Below are 26,492 nucleotides of genomic sequence, written 5' to 3' on the forward strand. Positions count from 1 at the left end.
CTAACTCATAGTCCCAGTATCAGTAAATGGGAGTTCACCTTTATTTGGTATGGTCGGATTTTTCAATTTCTGCCAATTTGATGGGTATAGATGGTCTCTTAATTTGTCTTCCCCTAATTCCTATCTGATTATGCTTTTATATTTTATTTAGTTATTTGCTGGTCAAAGATACTATGTCTTCTTTGAAATTGATGAAATCCTAATTCATCAATGAATGTCATACATTTTGCAAGGCATGAAAGAGAGAGAAATGGTTCTGATAAGAGCTACCTTTGGCTTCATGCAGTCATCAGAGTTTTACTTCCGTGAGAATTAGAATATGCATTAAGGGAATGATGACCAGCTTAGATATTCCTTTAAGGGAGACTGTCATTTATCTCTGTGTTTTCATAGAGTATACTGAGCATGTTCTGCATACTTCACACTCACTTGTTGAAGAATGAATGAATGAGCAATGATCACTAGGCAGGCCCATGGGAAACACATACCTGAAGCAAGACTCACCCAACGGATATTGGCTCAGTGCCTACTACACACCATGCACCATGGGCAGGAGCCTCACTCATTGCAATTGGTCCTGTGTAATCATTTACCAAATATCAGGGCCTATCCAGACTTGCAAAAGACTCCACAGCAAAGGGAAGGATCCACATAGGTCCTTGGGGGTCTGCCCTTGACTTGCCACCAGTTCTCTCCCAAAGTAAAAAGGTGTGGGCCTGCTTCCAAACTCTACTAAAGTTTCCATCAAGAAGCAGCATTTTGAATGGATTGTTTTGATATATAAAGAAAACACTGGCTAGAAGACCAAGTACACAGTAGAAAGTATATACAACTGCACTTTTCCTTTTTTTTTAAACCAGGCCTAAGAATGTCTGTACACTTAGCTCAGTATTTCCTCCCCCTTCTTCTACCACCTAACAAGACACTTTCCCAGGTCTATCACCACAATTCTAATACAATTTGAAAATAATTCATGTTTAGAAAATACATTCCTTACTTAAAATAAGCATCTAGAGGTTTCTCCTTTGAAAATGATGCTGGTTCTTGGATAAGTTTCCAATTTGGGGCCCTTGAAGCAAATCTCACCAGTCATCACATTGCCCATCCCATGACGGACGGGTGAACTCTACACATGGAAATCTGGAGCCAAGTTTGAAATTATGTGGCTACCCTGAAGTATTCAGGTCAGAACCACCATCCCTTGGTGCCACGGCATACCCACTAGCAGTCCTATTCGAAACAACTAGCACCCACAAGCTGCAGAGGTGTCCATCAGAAGGAGGATAAAGAAAAACTATGGTCCTGGCACACGAGAATAAAAAGGAACAAACTAGTGATCCATGCAATGCCACATATGAGGAGCAGAACCATCAGGCTAATGAAGGAACAAGAACTAAGAGACTACATGTTGTGTGAATCTGTCTGCAGAAGTTCTAGAACAGGCAAAATTAATGCATGGTATAAATAATCAAAACTGTGGTTGCCTTGGGGAGGGGCAGTGAGGACTAGCAAAGACGTACCAGGGTACATTCTGGCGTGAAGGAGGAAGCTCTCTCCCTTGATGGGAGCGTGGGCCGCCTGAATGTATGAGTCCTCAAAACTCAAGATGTAGTGCACTCAGATCTGTGCAACTTACAGGATGTAAATCTCAAAAAGAAATTGTGAACAAATATTGAACTACAGCTAATTACATGCACAGTAAAGAGTGCTGGTATCAGACATTTACTTTAAAAGTCATCAAAAAGAAGGTGAAACAAGAGTTGGCTATAGAGTAGTTATAGAACATTAAATTTTGGAGCAGCCTGGGTGGCTCAGCGGTTTAGCGCCTGCCTTCAGCCCAGGGCATGATCCTGGAGACCCGGGATCGAGTCCCACGTCAGGCTCCCTGCATGGAGCCTGCTTCTCCCTCTGCCTGTATCTCTGCCTCTCTCTCTGTCTCTCTAATGAAAAAATAAATAAAATCTAAATAAATTTATTTATCTATTTATTTATTTAGTTAGGTATGCTCCTAAAAGGCATAATGATTAAGACAGTGCCCTTGGACCTGAGACACACTGGCTCTGCCATTCCCTAACGTGCTGCTTGACCTGTTCCCCATGTCCTAGTCTCTAACAACAGAATTACACCACCTGCCTCATAAAAGTTGTAGAGGAGCACCTGAGTGGCTCAGTAATTGAGCCTCTGCCTTCTGCTCAGGGCATGATCCTGGGGTCCTGGGATCTAGTCCGCATGGGGCTCCCTGCATGGAGCCTGCTTCTCCCTCTACCTGTGTCTCTGCCTCTCTTTCTGTGTCTCTCATGAATAAATAAATAAAATCTTTTTAAAAAGTTGTAGAAAAAAATGGAATCATTCAAGTAAAAAATTAAAAGTCTGTCTGGTACATGGCAAACATTCAAAAAGGGGCAGCTGATTGAATAGTACTAATTTTTGGCACCAGCTCTATCCAGACAAGTAGAAACGATACATCTGACTAAAATGCGACACCTTCTAACTTTAGTACTTTACAGCTCTTTGCCCAAAGCCATTCTTCCTTTTCCATTAGAACAAAAACATCATTTGGTTTGTTTGCTATTTTATTAAAATGGTTCCTCTGACGACTATCCAACACTACCATTTTAGTCTTTGAAAAGCACATACAGGGCAGCCCGGTGGCGCAGCGGTTTGGTGCTGCCTGCAGCCTGGGGTGTGATCCTGGAGACCCGGGATTGAGTCCCACGTCGGGCTCCCTGCATGGAGCCTGCTTCTCCCTCTCCCTGTGTCTCTGCCTCTCTCTCTATGAATAAATAAAATCTTAAAAAAAAAAGAAAAAGAAAAGCACATACAGCATCACCACTAGCTCTGAGAACTGCAGCCCTGAGTCTGCTCAGTGTCTTCTGTCTACTTTTTAAGGCTGGTGGCCAGAGAATTTCACTGTTAAAGCCATGGCTCTACACCTCTCTCGGTCAGGTCATAACACATTTCCAAAGGCTACATGAATTTTTAGGTGCAATTAGAATGTAATGAAATCCATGTAGTTACACTATTTAGTAGCAGAAAATGAGAGCAGGAATCTCCTGGTGAATCTCAAAGCTTCATCAGATCCATCTAAAAGCCACTGCTGCTCTGAAAGCCCGATCCTCAGAGCCCGAGAGGATGTCCATCCTGGGGGAGACCCAACCACAACTGGGGATCAGAGCAACTTCTTTTTTTTTATAAATATGGATATTTTTTTAATTTTTATTTATTTATGATAGTCACAGAGAGAGAGAGAGAGAGAGAGAGGCAGAGACACAGGCAGAGAAAGAAACAGGCTCCATGCACTGGGAGCCCGATGTGGGATTTGATCCCGGGTCTCCAGGATCGCGCCCTGGGCCAAAGGCAGCCGCCAAACCGCTGCGCCACCCAGGGATCCCCCAGAGCAACTTCTTTATAGTCCCAGATATGAGCCTACTGGGTAACAGGATGTTTAGAAAACTCTAAGAGAAAGCGCTGATGGCTCTACTTTGTGAGGCTTGTTCTCCGTGACATTAAACTCTCTAATGTTTTCAAATGGAAAAAGAAAAAAAATTAAATCTATTTCTCCACTGGACTAAACTATATCCAAATTACAAAGATACTACTCTGTTCCCTAAATATCAGTTTGTACTAGGGTCAAAACTTTCCACCCACCATAAATGTTTCATTCCCCTCGAGCAGTTATAAATTATTTCAAAATTATCAATTTCCTGTTGGGACAGAGAAAAAAAAATTACCAACAGGGAAACACTATTAATGGCACAAAAGAAAAAAAAATGGAATGGAAACAAGAAAAGAAATAGGCTGAAAAGCAGCAGAGAACTAACTGTAAGCGTAGGCTGGGTGGCCCAGCCAAGTCAATCGGAGGAGCACAGAACTCCTATGCAATCTTGCAGAGGGAGGAATGGGAACAGACAGGGCACCCGTGTTAGTGTGGGAGGGGCAGTGAGGACTAGCAAAAAATCTCCCTGCTAAGAGATGCTATGGTTGGCCACGAAGATTAAAAATGTCAGACACTATACATGGGCTCTGTGTGCTCAGGAAAGGTTCCTGATTGCCAGGGCCAACCGGAGGGTAGAAATCTGGGGAGAGCTGCCATGTGTTCACCCAAGTAAAACCTTATTACGCTGAAGTGGCCAGAAAAGCAAAGGTGTTTTACAGGGCAAGGGCACACCACTGAACATTAAGGCCCCTATAGAACGCATCAGTTAAGCATTTCATAAAAAGGCAACACCCTGGGGGTGCCTGGGGGCTTGGTCAGTTAAGTGTCCAACTCTTGGTTTTAGAGAGTCCCATGTAGGGCTCCGTGCTGGGCATAGAGCCTGCTTAAGATATTCTCTCTCTTTTTCCCCTCCTTCCCCACCTTCTCCTTCTCTCTCCCTCTCCAAAAAAAAATAAATAAATAAAAACCTGGGGTGCCTGGGTGGCTCAGTCAGTTAAGTGTCTGTCTTCAGCTCAGGTCATGATCTCAGGGTCCTGGGATCAAGCCCTGCATTGGACTCCCTGCCCAGTGGAGAGCCTGCTTCTCCATCTCCCTCTGCCCGCCCCTACTTGTGCTCACTCTCTTGCTCCCTATCTCAAATAATAAAAAATAAATATATTTTTAAAAAGTCAATATACTTTTGGAAAATTGAGGATTTTATGAACATCTTTCAGTGATTCTTCTCTAGATTTTCTGGCTTACAAGTAACTTAAAAACAAAATGCACATTTGAAGCTACACTGGTTATCACAAATTGACTTACACAGAGTCTAAAGGACATAAGAAAATGATCCGTGACACCTTGTGTACAGAATCACACACCCGGAGATCTTCAAAGAAGAGACGTGCAGGTAGCCCCAGCTTTGGCACAGCACCCCGAGACAGGACAGCTGAACAGTACTTGTGCACAGGAGAGGAAGGCAAGCAGATTTTGGACCTCCACCATGCAAAATGGAATTAATGCCAGTTCTGTGTCTGAATAGCACATAAGCCAGGCTCTCTAAGGCTGTACCTGATTTGTCAGTAGTGCTCCCTTCCACGCACAGAATATTTATATTACAAAGAATCTCCAGGTACTTCATATAATTCTGAAGGCAGCTGTGCAATGTCATTCCCATGTACCAGGGAGCAAAGTGAGGGGACAGACTCACTCCCTGCGGGTCAGGCGCTTGTGACAATATCTACTCTTAAACTTCATTCTTTTTTTTTAAATTTTTTTTCTATTTATTTATTTATGATAGTCACAGAGAGAGAGAGAGAGAGAGAGTCAGAGACACAGGCAGAGGGAGAAGCAGGCTCCATGCACCGGGAGCCCGATGTGGGATTCGATCCCAGGTCTCCAGGATCGCGCCCTGGGCCAAAGGCAGGCGCCAAACCGCTGCGCCACCCAGGGATCCCCTTAAACTTCATTCTTGAAGCTCTACAGCAGCCCTCTTGTTGAAGTGCCTCCTCCACCCCCACTATGACGCAGCCTGCAACTTCTCTCACCTCCTCCAAGCAGAGTCTAAATATTTCCAAATTTCCCCTATATGTGCAACAAATAAAAATACAGGGAGAAAAAAAAAAGGGTTTCAGAACTTGAGAAAACCCTCAAGAGTTTGTTTTCCTCAGCATCCTAGTAAAATTAAAAGAAGGGGGGGAAAATGCCATACCTGCTTTATCTCCCCAATATGGATGTGAACTTTTTGTTTCTCTTCATATAAACATCTCAGGAAAGAAATAATCAATTCATTCTCTCGCTGCTCACTTCTTGGTCTCGATTTCTTAAAAAAAAAAGAAAAGAAAAAGAATATATTACATTTGTTTTTAATTGTCAATATAAATTGCTAAACCAGTGCTTTTGAAAATGCGAACAGCTTCCATTCACCCATTGTAACGGGTGTTCTTACCCAAGCACCTCACTAGGGGGCACTAAGTATCTTAGCTAGACAGGGAGACCATTCCTAAGGGACCCTGGACCCAGGGAGCCAGATTTAGCTTCTGACCTCTAATGTCCTTATACCTAAAATAAATATTTCACATCAGATAGAAGCACAGACAAAATATTTAACAAATAGTCTTGAAAAACAGAAAAGAATAAAATCTGGGTAAACATCCAGAGGTCAAGAGCCATAATGACTACATGTTTATAAACTTTGATGGCTAGGGAACTGGAAAGGAAAATAGAAACTGGTCCAGGGTCATGGTCCCACACATCCAATGTGCTGTTCAGCATGAAGCGCTTTCTGCAAGCCCTGCAAGGCATAAACTTGCACGCAGGATTTCATGGCATAGACTCACTTTTTTTTTTTCCCTTTCTCTTTTAAGGAAATTCTCCCTACATCTTTTATTCTTCAGATAGGTATAGTGGCAAAACACAGGGGACTAGAAATCAGGGTATGCAGGTTCTGGGTGCTGCCTAGAAGTGTGACCAAAGGTGAGTCATGTAATCTTAACTTCCTCATCTGTTTAAAGAAAAATCATGCACAAAATAAACTCCAAGGTCCCAAATTCTTCAGATCTGAAACATCAGTGTTCATTTTTAGAAGACCATCTAATTTAATGTATTGTTTTCTTTGAATGTGAAGAAAAATGTTATTCTGCAGAGTGTCTATAAACCTTGAAAATATGTTTTTCATAGTGAGATTATCCATTTTCTTGCCCTCCCCCCTCTCTCCTTCTTCCAGACTTCTAGCCTGCCCTTCAAAACAAAGTTAGGGTGTAACAAATGGACTATACAAGCATCTAGTCTGGATCAATGCCACTCTTAGCAACCGCCTCCTTGAACCACCCTAGAAACAATGATCTTACCCCTTCATGTCACAGGTTTTAGAAGCAAAGGTCTAACACTAACCCAGACCTTCTGGTATTCCCTCTCTTTAAAAAAAAAAAAAGATCATTTGAAATGATAAGTTGTTCCTGTAACTCAAGGAAAAGATAGTAAATGATTAGAAAGGTTGTTTTCATAGAGAACTTCCTGTTCTTTAAATTCCAGATTTAAGGACTATCTTAGAACATATGTTCTCAATCTTGATTCCACGCCACAAGCCTTGATGTTATAAAGTTTTACATGTTTTATGCAACAAGTGTATTTTTCTTTTTTTTTAAGGATTTTTTTTAAGATTTTATTTATTTATGCATGAGAGACACAGAGAAAGAGAGGCAGAGACAGGCAGAGGGAGAAGCAGGCTCCATGCAGGGAACCTGATATGAAATTTGATCCCAGGACCCTGGGATCATGACCTGAGCCAAAAGCGGACATTCAACCACTGAGCCACCCGGGTGCCCCAACAAGTGCATTTTTCCAAAGAAAGTTCCCATGAGATCTTCAAGAAAGGAAAGGGAGAGTCAAGTGCCACAATGCCAACTTTATACCGAGTACCCCCAAGATGATGATGGAAATACTGTGACTCTACAAGCCCAGGAGGCAAGAGGAACTCTCATTCATTGTGGTGGGATTGCGAAGTGACCAACAGCCACTTTGGGAGCCAGTGTGATGGCTTCTTACAAAACCGACCATGCTCTTACTGTACAATCCAGCAAATCACACTGCTTGATGAGTTGAAAATTTATGTCCACACTAAAACCAACATAGAAATGTTTATAGCAGCTTTATTTGTAACTGACAAAACTTAGGAGCAACCCAGATGTCCTTCAACAGTGAGTGAATAAACAAACTGTGACACCTCTATAAAACGGAATATTATTCAGCACTAAAATAAAAAGAACTCTCGAGACTGAAAAGACATGGAGGAATTTTAAAGGCATGTTGTTAAGGGGAAGCCAATCCACTGCACTGCACACCGTATGATTACAACCATACAACATTCTGGAAAAGGCAAAACTAGGGAGACAGCAAAAGATCAGTGGAGGCCTGGGGTTTGGGGGGGGACAGGAGGAATGAACTGATGGTGCATAGAGGACTTTTAGGATAGTGAAAAACAATTCTGTATAATCCCATAATGGTGGATACATGCCATTATACATTTGTTAGAACCCAAAGAATGTACAACACTGAAAGTTAACCCTAAAGTCAACTATGGACTTTAATTGATAATAATGTATCAATATGAGCTAATCAACAGGAACAAATGTACCACACTAAGACAAGATGTTAATAATAGGGAAAACTGGCCTCAGGGTAAGGGTGGGGTCTGAGAGGTTTTATGGGGAATCTGTTCAGATGGACAGAAAATGAGACAACCAAGCACCATGTACTATCACAGTCACTGCCCATGAAACTGAAGCCAAGGACCCAAAGCTGCATCACTGAGCTCATCAAACATCATAGAGGAAAGTCACTAAGCTTAGAAATCCACGTCCATGATGTCCTGCAAGGTCAAAACATAAATCCTTCCTTAAAATACTGAAACATGATTAGGGCTACTCTTCTACTGAGTTAAAATGATAAGCAAGGTGTCTGCCCCTAAATACCTCTCATATGGCTTCACTACCCTCCCACAGTGGCAAATCATTCCTTTCTACAGGTGATTTAATTTTATAAACATTCATTAGTCAGAGAGACAAGTCTGAGAAAAATAATGGGTAATCAAGTTGGATAGCATCACTCTCCATCAAAAATTAACTTTCTTGTAAAAAATCAATCTGCAGGGGATCCCTGGGTGGCTCAGCGGTTTGGCGCCTGCCTTTGGCCCAGGGCGCGATCCTGGAGTCCCGGGATCAAGTCCCACGTCAGGCTCCCTGCATGGAGCCTGCTTCTCCCTCTGCCTGTGTTTCTGCCTCTCTGTCTATCATGAATAAATAAATAAATCTTTAAAAATAAAAAAAATTTAAAAAAAATAAATAAAATAAAAAAAAATAAATAAAAATAAAAAAAATTTAAAAAAATCCATCTGCAATGTCAGAGTCAGGAGGCAGGGGTGGGGGTCCCTTGGGTCAATACAGAGCCGGGTTTGGGGGGTGATTTTGAGGAGCTAGAAATGCACTACCTCTTAATCTTCGTGCTGGCTGGCTGGCTGGCTGCTCAGGTGTATTCATCTTTAAAAATTCACTGAAATACACACACCACTGATTTGTGTGCTTTTCTACTGTTCTATTTCATTTAAACAAATACAATTGATTGCTTGTTAAGAGTAACAAAGCCAACTCTGCTACATGCTTCTTGACCTTATTTCTTTGAGAAGGCTTAAGAATCGGTTGCAAAGGTGACTGAAAACTGAATTTCAAACACTGATGAATACCAGAATGCTGAGAGTCTATGGTCTTCTGAGGATACTACTTAAAATGGCAATGCTCACTTGGACGCTATTTTCTGACATCTTTCAAAAGTCATAAACAAATCATATACGGGGCAGCCTGGGTGGCTCAGCGGTTTAGCACCGCCTTCAGCCCAGGCCATGATCCTGGAGACCCCGGATCGAGTCCCATGTCGGGCTCCCTGCCTGCTTCTCCCTCTGCCTGTGTCTCTGCCTCTCTCTCTCTCTCATGAATAAATAAATAAAATATTTTAAAAATCATATACGAAATAATTTTAAAGCCATGGAAAATCCACTGGAGTTGATATTCTTACAAAGTGGAGGGGGAAAAGCTCCTCTATTAATCTTTAAAATCCTGTGAAAAATCATCTTCTTTAATCCATTATTGACACCTACTGAGTACGAATGTACTTGATTTATCTCCTCCATATGAATTCAGCCATTCCCTGAAATAACACTCGTTCAGAAGAAGAGAATTGGACTTTTGAGACATTTTCTTTACTAGTCCTACTTCGACTTGAAAGCACTGAGGGGGACCCAAGTGACCTGGGAAAGCGGCACCGCGGCCTGGGAAGAGAGCAGGACCCTGTGCGCCACCTACACAGCTGCACAGTTGGATATGCTTGAAAATCAGGCGTTTCATAAGGTCATAAATTAAAGAATGGCTCTGAAGTGTCACGAGCCCTCTCACAAAAGGGTTCATAGGACCACATGTTTCTCTGGCACCAAGTTGTCTCAGCGTGCTCAAAGTCAGCTCACGTGCAGTGGTGTCAGCCTCCTGCAACATTTCCACGGCTATCACGGATTTCTGTTCTTCAAGTCCTCTGTGCTCTGCACTTTTTTCCTCTGTATTAAGCATTTATTTACAAAAACACTGATTATGTATGCTTTAACAACGAAGTAATCATGTACCATTAATTTGTCTTATGAAGATCTGCCAGTGGAGAGTTCTTCAGAAATAAATTATCCTCCAGAAAAACTGTACAAAGGAACGTGATTAACCTTTCTATTTACCTTTTCTATTTCTTTTCTATTTACCTAAGCCACCTTTTTCTTCATGCTCTTTTTGAAAGGTATGATTTTCAAACGCATTAGCAGGCAGTGCTACCTAGAAAGAACTGGGTTTATAAAATGCTTTATAGAACCAGGAATGGTCATTGAAAATAATACAGCAAAACCCTCAAGCCATTAGAAGAGCTCCATGTCAAATTTGTATCCAAGGAAGAGCCGCACTTACGATGATGGAGGATAAAGTAAGAGCTGGCTTTTCACAACCAGTGTCATTTCCTTTTAGTCTTTAAGACAATTGACTAACAGAGCCTTCTAGAACAACACATAGAGGCCCCAAGGTATTAACTGCATGCATTAAAAAAAAAAAAAAATTCGTGTCACTTTTCTCTAAAGTCTCTTTTCCATAATGTATTGGACGGATGTCTAAAAAGTTACATGGATCAAAGAGAATCTCAGGATCACATCCATTAGGAGTTTCTCATTGCTGAAGAACACTTTAATACCTATGCTGATTTATCACACAGTTTTGAGATGGCTACACCGTGCTATCTAAATAAAAAATAAAACTCACATTAGGAGAGGAAAGATGTGCATCTCCTAAGCTTGCTGCAAAGACATTCCCCAAAGTGGCTTGATAGCACAAGATCAGCAAGCAGACCGGCATCACATGCAAAGGCCCCAGCCTCCACTGTAAATGCGTTAACACAAACTACCTGCCCATTTATGAATCCCAAGTACAAATCACACTAAGTTCTTCTGACTACTGTGCACTCAGAACTCTAAAGATCCTTTAAGAAAACACACAGTAGCCTGTCTCAAGTCAATTCAGAAGAAAACAGGAAAATTTAAAGGCAACTGGAAATTGTGAAGGTTACATTCTAAGCTACTTACGAAATTTTAAAAAACCTTCCTGTGCTTTTTCTCTGAACATGTGTCAGTCCTGCCAGAAAACAGACCCTGCACCGAGTGAGGAGGCAGAGAGAACTTGCGATCCAGGGCTGCCGGCCTTCTTGGTTCTTCTTGGTTCGTGCCTCCTCCGAAGGACCCCTGCTGCTCTCCCCCCACCCCCAAAAAGATACGTATTCTTTGTCCTGATGTGCTTTCCTCCCTACAGAAGTGCCAGGAAACCACAGAAAATGCCCCACAGCTAAAGCAGATGTGAAATTTGTGATGAACTCATTAAGGATTCCTAATGAGCACACTACGGGCATGCCAGCACACGCAGCATGGTTTCCCCCAGATACGCCGCATCTACGTGCAAGAGCCAATTTCCAGGTTTAACACAGAAAACCGACGAGCCTGGCCTCAGTTTTGCAATTTTGTTTTTACACTTAGGCTTGACAGATGGTTCTACGTAGATAACATCATCCCAACTCACTTCCAACACTGAGGAAGAAGGCAGGAACAATTACTGACCAGATTACTGACCAAGTTCACGTACAAAATTCGGTCTCTGCCCACCCCCCCCCACACTTCGGGGCTGCAACCCCGGGCAGGAAGGGGCTGGAAGATGCCTCCTGTGGAGCAGAGCAGTGCTTGGGGACCAAAATCCACGCCTTCAGTCTCCTGGGCTGAGGGATCTTTCCACTCTGCAATTTCCTTTCTCTCATTCCAAACTAGTGTTTTGGGTTTTGTTTTGTTTTGTTTTGAAGATTTTATTTATTTATTCATGAGAGACACACAGAGAGAGGCAGAGACACAGGCAGAGGGAGAGGCAGGCTCCCCGCAGGGAGCCCGATGTGGGACTCGATCCGAGGACCCCAGGATCATGCCCTGGGCCGAAGGCAGCTGCTCAACCACTGAGCCACCCAGGCGTCCCCCAAACTAGTTTTTAAAAGGGGGAGTCCTAGGGACACCTGGGTGGCTAAGCGGTTGAGCATCTGCCTTCAGCCCAGGGTGCGATCCTGGGATCCTGGGATCGAGTCCCACGTCAGGCTCCCTGCATGGAGCCTGCTTCTCTCTCTGCCTGTGTTTCTGTCTCTCTCTGTGTCTCTCATGAAAAAATAAAAATCTTTAAAAAAAAAAGGGTGGGGGGAGTCCTATTCTAGGTTGGTCGTGTTCACCTGGTGTGAGCCTGCCATCTGACCCGGCCCCTACCCTGGGGCTTTTAAGCATAAACCAAGAAGAACTCAGAGCCGTGACAGCTGTCGTGTGCTATCTTTCATACATACCTCTATCTCAGGAGAGGTGAGAGGTAAGCTGCTCACCTCTGCCTGCAGTCTACAAATCAGAGACCAGTACTTTACCTGAACCTCCTCAAAAATAGTTGCTTGCTCCTGATTGGTTAATGTCGTCAGGTGCTTCTGGAGTTCTAGTTTGGTTTTGGAAGAATTCATTCCTATCAAAAAAGAGAGAGAGAGAGAGAGACATGAGAACACTCCATGGAGAAGTCACAGAGCAGAGTAAAACCTCCGTCCCCATGCTTCTTACATCCTTACCCACCTCCCTCAGGCTTCCAATGTTTACGGACGTTCTTCTCAGTGATAATGTTCATGATGGCAATGATGACAACTGACATTTTTTAGTTGAGTCCTTGTGTGCTGGGCACGGTTTTCAAAACCCTGGGCCTGCCTCATTTAACACTCAGAACAATCAGTGAAGGGGATTCAGTTATCCCCATTTTACAGTTAAGGAAACCGGGGACCCAGAAAGCTGATGTGCTCTCCAAAGACCAGCACGTGGGACTCCACCTGGGGTCTGCACGATGCCGAATTGCTTTTTTCTCCACCACTCCGTGTTAAAACACCTCGCACAGTCAGAACACTGACCTCAGAAAACAGATTCTCTTGAGTATTTATATATATATACTTGACAACTACTGCTCAATTTGAAACATGTTTCTCTTCCATGGGAGGCTCCTTCACATAAAACGGATTCGTGTGCCTAACAATGTTCGTTTTATCACCCCTTGCCTATTAACAGTCAGAAGCCCATCTAATGACCATTACAGAGGATTGCAAGGAAAAGTTATAAATTCACAATCTTCGTGCCAATGAGAATCTGATAACTCTGGAAAGTTCTTTCCCCACGCAAATACAGCTTAGATCCTGTTTTGCCTTTTCCTGGTGCCCGAGATAAATGTTGCACATGCTGAGAAGATTGAGAACGAAAGGATCTGCTGACCTAACTACCGTGGGAAAACTGCGGCTGAGGACTTTTATTCCAAGGGCAGCCCTCACCTCACCCACCTGCTGCAACTCCCTGCCCCTCCTCCCAAGGCTGAGCCACTGGGCAGGTGCTCGGCCAAGGCTCTGCTCCGGAGAACAGTGTGAGTGCATCTACACGGCTAAGGATGGCGGAGAGGGGACACCTCTGAAGTCTGGACCCGGGACTTGGAAATCAAGCCTGTGTGTTACGGAGGTTTCTGCTGAGGTCTAGAGAAACCAGGCAGGTGACTAGTCAAGTCAGGAGGCCAATCAGTAGCCAAGCCTGCCCCGGAGCTGCCACCCCGGCTGGATGCAGAGCCCCCATCCTGCTCACATCTCTGGTGGAAGCTGTTGTCCCTCAAACTGCAGGGGCCTTCTCAGCTTCCAAGACATCCTTCCTCCCAGCAGCAAACCACCCCTGCTCCCCCACTTATGTTTTGCCAAGAAGATCCTATAAAAATAAAGCCAATACTTCTTAAGTGATTGCTATGGTGCTACGCTCAATGCTATGTGCATCGTCTCAATCTGCAAAATAATCCCTGAAGTGGGCAACATGTTTAGGAATCCCAGTGTATAAATGAAGAGGCACAGGCAAAGTCAAGTATTTTGTCCCAGGCCGTTGACTAAGTAAGGGACAGACATGTCCATTTACCTCCACAGACAACCCTTAAACTCTCCACTGCCTCCCTCAGCCCAGAGTCAAGTCGCCTGACCCACAGGGGGTGGGGGGGAGGTGTTCAGGTACTCTTCCAGCAAGCTGGAAGCCAGGGAAACAGAGAGATGGTTTTACTGCACTAACTACTTAAATGGTGAGTCAAAATAGTGTTTAAATTTGCGAGTAAAATACACTATCATCATTAACCAAGAGCCCTCTCCACGGGTCTCCTACACAATGTAATCAGCATCCTATTTTGGACATCTGGGTAATTCTTTGATGAGACACTCACGTGTGGAGAGAACCCCCGAGCTCTAAGAAAATTTCAACCAATTATACAACAGACTAATTGTATAACAGGCAAATTACACAATAAACTATACCCTTCTGACAATCAGGCCACAGTACAGACTCTTCTTCATATTCAGGGGGCCTGAAGAGATTCTTTGACAAGTTTTATCCCTGCCCTCAGGATGCCTCAGCTCATCAGGTCCCTCCTGCCCCACCTCAAGCTGGGGGGTGAGGTATCTGACCCCCCCCTGCCCAATGCCCCTGTGCCTGGCTCTCCTGTCCAGGTTACAGTGAGCCTTCCACATGGCTTCTCAACACATCAGCCACTCCTGGCCGGTTTCTACAGCAAGAAGGTGGCACCCCCACCTCCACATGTGATGCTGAACCAAAGGCTTACAGGGAGAAAGGGACGCAAGGAAGAGAAAGAGGTAACCACAGTCAAGGGCATTCCAAAACCCTAATCCCTCCAGCCCAGCTGTTACAGAGGCCACCTTCACACAGCTGGAGCAGAAAAGGCTCTTATTTAAGGGAGGGCTGACAAACGGCTTTGCTTTGCCAGAGACTCAGGTCAACTTTTTCTCCTTTTTAGTGAACATACAATTCATTCTAGTAATTCCCCAAATGCTCTGCTCAACTTTAAAATAAGCAAAATGCCGGGACGCCTGGGTGGCTCAGGGGTTGAACATCTGCCTTTGGCTCAGCTCATGATCCTGGGGTCCTGGGATCAAGTCCCACATTGGGCTCCCTGCATGGAGCCTGCTTCTCCCTCTGCCTGTGTCTCTGCCCCTCTCTCTGTGTCTCTCATGAATTAAAAAAATAAAAATAAAAATCTTTAAAAGAAATAAAATAATCAAAATGCTAACTAAGCACTACTAGGAGTTGTTCAGAGTTCCAATCCAGCCCTGAACACAGCTGCACCTCTTACATGTTGTGAGTGGCGCATCCAAGGTGATCGGTGGGGACAGTGTATATATCCTTTTATATAAATCCTGGAGCACAAGCTGACTATATCAGTTGACTTAAGAAAACAGTCTTTACGTCTTTCTTTCTATGGCCATGTCACTGGTCCTCTCCCCAGTGTATGGAGTTCCTGGCCAGAGTCTCACTTCCTATTAAAGCAACTCTTATGGGAATACACCATAGGCTTTAATAAGTTGCTTCATTCTGGGCAGCCCGGGTGGCTCAGTAGTTTAGCGCCACCTTCGGCCCAGGGCGTGATCCTGGAGACCCGGGATCAAGTCCCACATCGGGCTCCCTACACGGAGCTTGCTTCTCCCTCTGCCTGTGTCTCTGCCATTCTCTCTCTCTCTCTCTCTCCCTCTCTCCGTGTCTCTCATGAATAAATAAATCTTTAAAAAAATAAACTGCTTCATTCTACTTACTAGGAATGCATTATAGCAAAAAGCCAAGGCCTCAAAGTATTCGTAAAACTAGCATTTCCCCAACTAAGGATGCCTGTACTGTGTGCCCTCTGTACTTAAGAAATGCTTCTCCTCAGGACAGCAGTACACCAGCCTTCTAACTGTTCCATCAAGATTGTTTTTACATTAGCAGAGCTTTCTGCTTTGCTTGGGTTTTATCGGGTAAAAAGATGTATTAAATAATAATTCCAATACTACAGCAGCAAAATCCCTTCCTTGACTGAACTTCTCAGCTCTAACTTTCTGAAAGCTAAGCCAGACCACAGAAGATTTATCAAGTAGAACTCTGGAATCCTTCCAGTCCCTGCAGATCACAGTCTGCTTTATCTTCAAGGCCAACATTGTTGTTTGGCTTCTTAATAAGCTCTTAGGGGACATTTCTGTCATCGTTTCCCTTAACTTGACAACCACTAACAGAAGGGTTAGTGATCCTTTCCGATGAGATCTCTAGGTAAAGCTCAACTTTTCTCCTTCCCAGCTATATTTTGTATAATGTCAGCAAATAGTAACAACTAGGGAAGCAGAGCTGAAAATATTAATCACTTTGGTTCATTTTAAAGAGCACTATAATGCCAGCAAATGAACTTTTGAAACTTAAGATGATAATTGTCAATTTAGCTCATTTAAAAAGGGAAATCAGATATCACTGCACACCCATTAGGATGGTTATAAGAAAGAGAGAAGAAGAAGAAAGAAGAAAGAAGAAGAAGAAAAATTAAGAAAGAAAGTAACACATGTTGGCAAGGATGTAGAGAAACAGGAACCCTTGTGCACTGCTAATGGGAATCTATAATGGTGTAGCCACTGTGGAAAACATAATGGCAGTCCCTCAAAAAATTAAACACATAATTACCATATGATCCAGCAATTCACTTCTGGGTATATTCCCAAAAGAACTGAAAGCAGGAACATGAACAGGTATTATACACCAACTTCACACCAACATCATTCGCAACAGCCAAAAGGTAGAAACAATTCAAATGTCTATGGGTAGATGACTAGATAAATGCGATATGAACACACAATAGGATGCCAGTCAGCCTTAAAACAGAACAAAACGGATGCTACAACATGAATGAACCTAGAGGTCATGCTAAATAAGCCGGTCACAAAAGAACAAAAACTGCACGACTCCACTTAGATGAGGTACCTGCAGCCCCTCACACGAGCAGGGACAGAAGTAGAATGGTGGTTGCCAGGAGCCAGGGCAGGGGGGCTGGGGAGTTAGGGTTTAATGAGTTTCCATTCGGAAAGATTAAAAAGCTCCAGAGATGGATGGCGGTGATGGCCTCAAAACAACATGAATGGACTTCAATTTCATGGGCAATTTTATATGATGTGTACTTTTACCACAATTACGAAAAAAGGGAGATGAAATCTAAATAGTATAGGGGTTTTTTTGCTACCCAAGTTGAACTTATTAGAAGTATTCTAGAGTCATGGGAAATGATCAAATCTGGGTTTTTTTTGTTGTTTTAACAGTAACATGGGTTGCTTCAATCCTGTGACTCCCCTCATAATCACACACAGTTTTTAAAATCCTCCTATAAATGGAAAAAAATGAAAAACCGAAGTGAGAGGGGGCATGAACCCCTTCAATGCTGGGTTCCCTTGGAGGATCACTGTAACGGGTTTACCCTGATTCTCTTCCCCTTGCCCCGCCTCCACTGCAGGCCCAGAAACGGAGCATCTGTCTTCCCACCTGAGGAAAGTTCTCACCCTCATTCAGGAGGGGTCTCTTCCTTTTCCTTCTCATCCACTGGGCCCCTGTGGCTCTGGATTCGCTCAAACCTCCCCAACTGTGCAAAGCCAGGTCAGCGGGCTCTTCCCCCAGCACAGCCTTCTCCTGGGGGGGCAGGGGGCAGGGGGCAGCTTTGGGAACAGGTAACAGGGAGGGCTTTCCTACACGGGCAGACTCCTGGACTCACACTAGTTTACCCTTAGACTTCACAAGTCTTTGACTTATTATCCTTAAAGTGTACAAATAAACAATCCCCTCTCCTCCCACACGTTAAAGACAGCAGAGCACAGTGCCTGGCTCATCTTCAGGACTCAGTACTAGCTGCAAATGATAACACTTGCCACAAATTTTTCCCTACACCACGTGTCCAGAAACTACAGTCGACACTTTTTCCCTCTTACTCCTTCCCCATGACTCAGACACAACCCGTCGGTGCCACCTTCAGCTCCATGAACCTGGTTCTGGCAGGGGTTACCAACAACCGTGTAACTGAAAAGCTGGTGGAGATTCTGTGGCCTTACCTTACCAGATCTCTTCAAGGCAGCAAAGGGGGCTGACCTGGATTTGTATTCACAACCTGGATAAATGCTAGGCGGCTGGATTTGTAGCTTCTATTTCTCTCCACCAAGACCCCTGGAGGGGTGATGGTCTATGGGGACATGGATGTTTATCTTCACATCCTGAGCGCCTAGCACAACAGCTCGGCAACATACAGAAGACACCCCACACCCCGCCCCGCCCCGCGTGCTGAAAGTTCACCAGTGATCCCTGTAACTAACGGGAGCTTCTGTTTGGCAGAAGCTTTCAAGGAAGGCAGACAGCCTGAGGTTTTTCCGGGCCCTTTACCTCCGAGCCCTTTAACTCCCGCAGTGCTAAGCCTGGAAGGGGGCCCCTACTCACCTTCTATCCGCTCGCAGAGCTTATGCAGGCCCTGTAGGGGGCAGCCCTCGCACAGCTGGGCAGGTGCCTTAGCCGTCTGCTGCACCGCAGCCACGGTGAAAGCCTGCTTCAGGGTCATCATAATTTCATCAACCTGATGGGAGAGAAGACACACGGTAGCCAGCCAAAAGCCCGGAGATTTCAGGACTCTGCAAAGACTTTTAGGATTTTGAGGTTTGGGGGGGAGGGGGACTATTAATCACCTGCTGACAGATAATAATCACCGTAATAACTGCTAGGATTGCAATCTGAGAAACACTACCTAGATGCTCAAAGCTCGTAAAGGACAGAAGGTAAGAATTAAAAACACAAATTCAACACTGATGAAAAAGCCAACTCCTCCGGCTCAAACGTTCAAAATGACATTTTTTTCATGCTAAGCCATAGAGGTGGAATGGAGCAGGTTCCTCAAAAACAATGAAAATTGAAGACACATAAACAAGTCTTGCATGTGCACTACCTAGTTACTAAACAGTCATGACTGATAACTACAGCCAAATAGCCACACGTCGATGAAGTTCTATGTATGGTTTGCCAAGGAAAGGAAAATTAGTGAGGCTGAAATTGCACGTAAATTAGTTTTCCAGGTAAGAACTGCTTAGTCTGGGGGCAGCCCGGGTGGCTCAGCGGTTTAGCGCCACCTTCAGCCAAGGGCCTGATCCTGGAGACATGGGATCAAGTCCCACGTTGGGCTCCCTGCATGGCACCTGCTTCTCCCTCTGCCTGTGTCTCTGCCTCTCTCTCTCTCTCATGAATAAATAAATAAAATCTTAAAAAAAAAAAAAAAAAAAAAAGGACTGCTTAGTCTCACTTACCAGAGCTTCATTTGTGCACTGAAACACGTAACAGACGAAATGAAAGCCTCCACCCCCTGAAGACTCTCGGCAGATGAACCCAAAGTGGTCCACATGTCTAATACCCTGTTGAAGGTGGGAGAGACAGGAAGGAACATTGAGCTATATCCCAAAGAGGCACAAGCGCCAGATGGCAACAAGACTTACACAGCGTGGTCTTCTCAAACACTTTAAAGTCACTTCCCAGATTTTTTTGAAGCACAGCTGATACCCAGGTTGCAGGAGTTTCAGGTGTACAACACAGTGATCTGACAAGACTATATGTTATCCTGTGCTCCCCCCAAGTGTAGCTCCCATCTGTCCCCATACGATGCTACTGTGATACCATCGACTGTAGTTTCTGTGCTGTAGCCTTTCGTCCCTGTGACTTACGCATCCCACACCTGGAAGCCTGCACCTCCCACTCCTGTCCCCTCTGGCAATCGTCAGTTTGTTCTCTGTATATTTGGGTCGGTCTCTGCTTCTTCATTTTTGTTTTTTAGATTCCACACATGAGTGAAATCATGCAGTATCCGTCTTCCTTGAACTTATTTCATTTAGCATAATGCCCCTTAGGTCCATCCACGTGGTCACAAATAGCAAGATCTCCATCCTTTTTTACAGCTGAGTAATACTCCATTGTGTATATAGACACACATCTTCTTGAGCCATTCATTTACGGATGCCTGGATTGCTTCCACATCTTAGCTATTGTAAATAAAGCTGCAATAAAAACAGGGATGCACAGATCTTTTTGAATTAGTGTTTCTGTTTTCTTTGGGTAAATACCCAGTGGTGGAATTACTAGACCATATGGTAGTTCTATTTTTAATGTTTTGAGGAACCTCCATACTGTTCTCCACAGGGGCTGTACCAGTTTGTGTTCCCACCAGCAGTGTACCAAGGGTTCCTTTCTCTACACATCCTTGCCAGGGACCCCTCACTGTGATTTTGATTTGTATTTCCCTGGTAAGGTAAGTGATGTTGAGCATCTTTTCATGTGTCTGTTAGCCATCTATATAGCTTCTTTGGAAAAATGTCTTTTCAGGTCCTCTGCCCATTTTTTAATTAGATTATCTGCCTTTTTGGTGTTGAGTTGTGTAAGTTCTTTACATAATTTTGGATACTAGCCCCTCATGGGATATATCATTTGCAAATATCTTTTCCCATTCCCATTAAGCCACCTTTTCTTTTTTGTTGGTTTCCTTCTCCGTGCAAAAGCCTTTTATTTTGTTTTAATCCAATAGTTTATTTTTACTTTTGTTTCCCTTGCCTGAGGAGATATCTGGAAAATTCTACCTGAGCCAATGTCAAAGAGATTACTGTGTTTTCTTTGAGGAGTTTTACAGTTTCATGTCTCTCATATTTAGATCTTTAATCCATTTTGAGTTTATATCTGTGTACAATGTAAACAAGTGGTCCAATGTCATTCTTTTGCATGTAGCTGTCCACAGTTTTCCCAGCAGCACTGTTGAAGCGATACGGTCTTTTCCCCACTGTACGCTCTTGGCCCCTTTGTCATAGAGTAACTGGCCATACAGTGATGGGTTTATTTCTGGGCTTTCTATATTGTTTCACTAATCTATGTGTGTACCATACTGTTTTGAATACTACAACTCTGTAGTATATATTGCAATCTTGGATTCCAATAACTGCAGTTTTGTTGTTCTCAAGATCGCTTTGGCTATTTGTGGTCTTTTGTGGTTCCACACAATTTCCTCAGATATTTTAAATATCTACAAACATCTCTCAAATATGAAGATTAACAACGTTCTACTAAAATATTATTCTTATTACTCCCATAATACAAGAACAACTAATGTTTTTAATGGTCATTTTAGTACTAAAAGGAAGTGTAGAAAAGTGGACAGAGAAAAATGAGAACTTTTCTGAAGTACTAAAGAATAAAAAAACTACACTGAAAATCAAAAGTAGACAAAAGATTAATGAACTACAACTATACACACACATACTCACACACATGCAAACACTCACAGACACACAGGTTAAAAAAAAAAAAGATTTAAAATATACTTGTACTCCTGCGAGAACAAACAGGTTAAGTACAAAAAGATTTCAAACATATTTGTACTCCTACAAGAACAAACAGGTAAGTACTGAAGTACACTGGTATGAAGAATAAGTCAAGAACTATACACATAAAGTGCAGGGAAGTTTTTAAATGTAAGATATGAAGGCCAAGGCCATACACCATAGTTTCCTATGAGCTCTTTTGAATAAATATGTAAACTTGTTTTGAAAGTATCAGCTAAGGGGAGCCTGGATGACTCAGTGGTTGTTGAGCGCCTGCCTTCAGCTCAAGTTGTGATGATCTCTGGTCCTGGGATCGAGTCCCACACTGGGCTCCCCGCAGGGAGCCTGCTTCTCCCTCTGCCCACGTCTCTGCCTCTCTGTGTCTCTTATGAATAAATAAATAAAATATTTTTTTAAAAAAAGGGAAGAAAAGTATCAACTAAGAGGCACCTTGATACAAATAAGACATAGCCCATAAATATTAATACTGAGTGTCTCCAGAAAGCACCAGCATGCAGAGACACAAGTGCTAATAACTAGAAATCTGAGTCATCATGTATGCTTGTAAGCTGCACGGTTTAGGAAATAATAAAACTGTTACATGAGGGAGCAAACCTTAAACATTAACATTTCCATAGAAATAGCAGCAAATCGAGACTAAGTTTTGCGGATAATTTCACTTTCAGGCTGAACATTTTCCAGTAAACGGGCAATCACGGACATATCCTGGCATCTCAATCCATGTTCTCCCACAGCAAGATAAGTACATGCTAGACGTTAGTTCTCTGGGGAACAGGATTTGGAAAAATTTATTTTGTAAGTGGTTCCCTATTCAACTATAAAAAGGAACATTCTTTCACATTTTGGGAAAAGGATTCAAAAGGGATTTTTTTTTAATGTAGATCATGTTATAAATCAACAATGAGATTTTCATTTTATCTTACTAATTATGAGAAAATGGAAGCAAGGAAATAAGCCAGTGTTTTAAAATATAGCCAAACAATAACTTTAAGTAAACTACTATTTGCTAGGAAGACCATGAGTACAATTGACATAGCTCATTGTAACGGATTTTCCAAAATCTCTCTACGAAACGTACCTTGGGAGATTATCAAGAAACAGAGGCAGACACTGTATTCTGAAGAAAACATCCTTAAAGATAATCACTATTTTAAGGAAGAAGAAATAATGACTCTTATCCAAAAAGAAAATAAGAATTTTTATAAAGTAAAAATGAGAATCTATTTAAAAATATTTGTGTATGTATGAATGTATATATAAGACAGGCACACAGGCACACAGACACACACGTATACATCTGGAATTTGTGACTACAGAACTTTACCACCAATAATTGAAAAAGAGAAAGGTAGATCTATGTTCTCCAGTAGATTATGGTTGCTAACAGCGAATTTCTTAATTTCAAAATTTTTTGTGTATTTTGCCTTACTATACCAAATCAAAGGAAAAATGCAAGATAGTAAATCAAGTGTAGCTAGAAGGCATGCATCTTGAGACCTTTTAGCACTGAATGACAGATAGAAGAATTCATTAAAAATTCAAATGCAAATGAGCCAATAACCCATCTCCATTTACCTGAGAGCAAAAGGATATCTCCTTAAAATTTTTCTCCAATGCTATTTTTTTGGTGTCAGGGCTGATGAGGTAAACTTCAGACTGGCCAATCTTAAAAGACAAAAAAAGAAACTATTTTTCATGAAAGCCGAATTCAAACTTATACAAACATTCTCATTTTGTGACCCGTGTAAATATAAAATAAAAGGGGCAAGCTCCTATAAAATTCTGACTATTCCACTGTGGAGAATCACCTCTAGAGGTTTTCTGTTGACCCTTTCAGGTAGCACAGGACACCTGCTAGTACATTCACCTACATAAGACAGCAGTCAGTCGTCTTTGAGATCAAAGAAGCAAAGATCCAAAAGTTAGCAATGAAACCGCAGATGCCACATCTCCCCTTTATAAGGAAGTGAGGTTTCTTTGAATGTAAAGCTTCCAGAAAATTAAAGCTGCCCTTCTGAAACTTCTAAAACACTATTAACCATTTTACTGAAAAGTTTTTTTTAATTATTGTTAAAATAACCTGCCATTTGTTGAGTACTCAACTATGTGTTAGGCAACTATGTGTTCGGCGTCAAATACTACTCACTTGACTTCTTAAAGTTAGAGCTTTAGCATAACTTAACACTGCCTTATAGCCTTGGGTCAGCATATTAAACTCCATTATAGCAGAGGACTATGTTGCAACAGCCCATCCCTTCCCTCAGGGCCTTCTCACCTGCTGCTCCCTGAACCCAGGATACTCCAACTAGAAAAATATCTAGTTGGCCACACTGAACCTCTCTGCTCCGTGAAAATCACTTCCTCCAAGAAGCCTTCCCAGAATCCCCCCAGATGGTTCACAGCATCTTCTACTTCTCCCTTGTGGCACTGACCACAAGTGTAATGAGACAATTACTTGTACACTCAGTCCCTCTTACTGGAATCTAAATTCCACGTGGGCCGAGACATGCCTGTCTTGTTCACTGCTGTTATTTCTAGCATGCTGCAAGGGGTACCCTGTACACAGCAGTCACACACTAAGTATTTGGACATACATGCGTGGAGCAGCTTTCACGATGGCACCAAGAGTTTTTTCTTTTTAAATACAGATCAGAGACTAAAGCGCAAGCCTGAGTGCCGACACAGAGCTCTTTATAGTACAGTAGGTCAATGACGAAGAGAGGAAGAAAACAGCCCTATTTACCCACTGACACATCATCTTCGTCTCAAACCTGCTTACATCCAACAACATCTTAACCTAAGTAACACCCCTCTTACTCACCAGCCATCTCACTGCCTGGAGTCAGGCACGAGAACATTACATTCATGGTAATTTTGCTCTCTCTAGGATACCGATCATGACATTCTAGAAGGGGGCCGAAGAACAATCAGTTCCCCATATCACAGAAGGCCGGCTCCCTGCTGGGAGGGCCCTGGGTCCCAGCAGCTCAGATCCAGGGGACTCCCAAGGAGGGCAAGCCCATCCAGAAGAGCAGAACCCAGGAACCCCACCCACGTGCCACACACAGCTTCCCTGTCCATTCATTTTCTGGCACTTCGCTATTAATTTACCAAAGTTCTTAGAGGGAAAAAAAGGGAGTAAACAATTGGCTGAAGTATTATTTCAGTTTGGGTACAAATTTCAAATGACATCTTATCCCAAAATCCAATTATCCTGATTAACAAAGGATGTTTTACGACTTAATAGAAATAGTACAAATGGAGTATTTTCTAACTAAAAGATTTTGTTGAAATATAGTACTTGAACTTAACACACATTTAAAAAAATCCTTTTGGGGGCCTCTTTTACAATACTAAGGGGAGAGGGGAGGGGAGAGCTAAAAACAAGGATATAGGATAGATTCTCTTCAGGTTTCCAACTATGATTTTAAAGTCCTAGGACTAAAGTAAGGAATTTATCCTGAGAAAAGGATCAGTCACTATAAAAATACACAGATTCAACCATAAATCCAAAAGCAATTTACTAAGAATCCTTGTTCGAGAAAGCAGATTGCTCTTTGAACGCACATCTCAGCCTGGGGGTGAGCCCGGGGCTTGCGGATATTTTACCGTGAAGAGCATAGTTCGATTGTCCTCAATATCTGTCGGCTGCACGATATTGTGTCCGCCAACGAGGTGGTTCTCGATGTCGCTTTCCTCAAAGGAGCTGAAAAAGCTACTGCTTCGAAGGCTGCCATCGTGCAATTCCTTCTTAAAGGCCAGCGAGCGCAGGCCGGGCTGGGAGAAGGACTTGCGCATGGGCCTCCGGGCCTGCTCCCCGTTCCCCACGGGCTGGAGCACACCCCGGACCTTAGCGGCCAAGGAGCGGCCTCCCGCGGGCCCCGGGGGGGCCTCCGGATCCTGGGCCACCAGGGCACACTCGGCCTTCCTGCTGCAGCTCACGTGGTTGAACTTCTCGATGCACTCGTCGATCAGGGCCGGGGGCGCCTTCTTGTGAGCCACCGTCACCCGGCCGCAGAAGAGCACCTCAAACTTCTTGGCGAACGTGTCATCGAACTCGGACGGGCAGTGGAGCTCCTCCTGGCGGGCAATCTTGCCGGCCTGTCGGATGGAGCTGATGATCTCAGGCACCTGCGGAGAAGGGGAGAGCGTTACTGGGCGCGCAGCGGCTGGCACCCCCGCACTGGACCCCGGCACTGGATGCAGGCAGCCCGCGCAGCGCTCTCCCGACCGCTCGGCCGCATGCCCCAAGGGACCCAGGCGGGACCCCGGGGCCATCTGGGGGTGCCAATGCCTCCCCAGGGAAACAAACACACACTTTCGCAGGGAGGAGCCGAGGAACGATACTTATTGGGCACCCCTAATGCGCCCGAGGCCCGCGCCGGAGGCTGCACGTGCTTGCGACACCACACAAGGGTCAGTGACGAGCCTGGGCACCAACCCCGGGTAGTGCCACTGCCCTGACCACGGTCCTCTCCACACTGCTGTCACCTCCCAGAGGTCTGTCTCCCTGTGGCCCACCAAAACATCACGCGGTTTTTCTAGACTTCACAACAGTAGGTCTTGGAGAATCTTCCACAATAGATGGGGGGGATGAGGATGACAAGCAAAGACTGAAGTTACCGTATACGACATTTCTTCCAATCACATCATTATTTTTTCTGCAAGGACAACTGGCAATTTATTACCCGGTTCTCTATTTCCTAATAGTCGACCAGCTCTGACTGCAGGGCTGGGAGCTTTAACCGAGGAGTGAGCAGCCAAGACAGTATCATTATCACGGCAACACCCTGGGGCGTCCTCCCACACACACTCTGAAGCCTTCGGTTCGACGCAGAGCCGTGATCAAGAGAATGAACCAAAGGGTCTCGTGTGCTTTCATGGTCCCTACGGCTACACCCTCTCATCAGGAGCTTCCGACGGGAGCCTTCAAGGCGGCAGCAGCACGCATGAAGATGGGTCTGTGACCACAGTGTCTGTGTGGTCCCTTAGATGATGTGCAGCCACAACACTGAAACAAGACGGCACAGATTCAATCTTCATAAGGAAGCACCAGTTTTTGTTAGGACCTAACACCCAAAGCAACTTTTTTTCCTTTTTTTTTTTTTTTTCTATGTAAGAAAATTCCATTTAAGGCCCAATACCCACAGGCTCAGTGTCTTCTAACAACATTATAGAGGAAAGAACAACAAAAAACCCATTAGGAATTCAGGTCAAAGATCTACACGTC

At 43.7% G+C, this 26,492-nt stretch overlaps 1 protein-coding gene across 12 annotated transcripts in view; it reads right to left on the reverse strand.

The window, feature by feature from the left end:
- TBC1D1 (TBC1 domain family member 1) overlaps window positions 1–26,492 on the reverse strand; it is a 239,216-nt gene that overhangs the window by 97,023 nt on the left and 115,701 nt on the right. For all 12 annotated transcript variants that reach the window (XR_011997210.1, XM_072737884.1, XM_072737885.1 and 9 more), the window contains 6 exons: window positions 24,872–25,393; window positions 22,838–22,927; window positions 19,190–19,294; window positions 18,336–18,468; window positions 12,428–12,519; window positions 5,628–5,738 (listed from right to left, as the gene is read on the reverse strand). Coding sequence is in view for 11 of the 12 variants with exons in the window: in XM_072737884.1 (XP_072593985.1) it covers window positions 5,628–5,738; window positions 12,428–12,519; window positions 18,336–18,468; window positions 19,190–19,294; window positions 22,838–22,927; window positions 24,872–25,393 (1,053 nt within the window). In the remaining variant the exon portion in view is untranslated. The remainder of the gene's footprint in view (window positions 1–5,627; window positions 5,739–12,427; window positions 12,520–18,335; window positions 18,469–19,189; window positions 19,295–22,837; window positions 22,928–24,871; window positions 25,394–26,492) is intronic.

This window comes from Vulpes vulpes, chromosome 14 (assembly GCF_048418805.1).
Source record: "Vulpes vulpes isolate BD-2025 chromosome 14, VulVul3, whole genome shotgun sequence".
NCBI lineage: Eukaryota > Metazoa > Chordata > Mammalia > Carnivora > Canidae > Vulpes > Vulpes vulpes.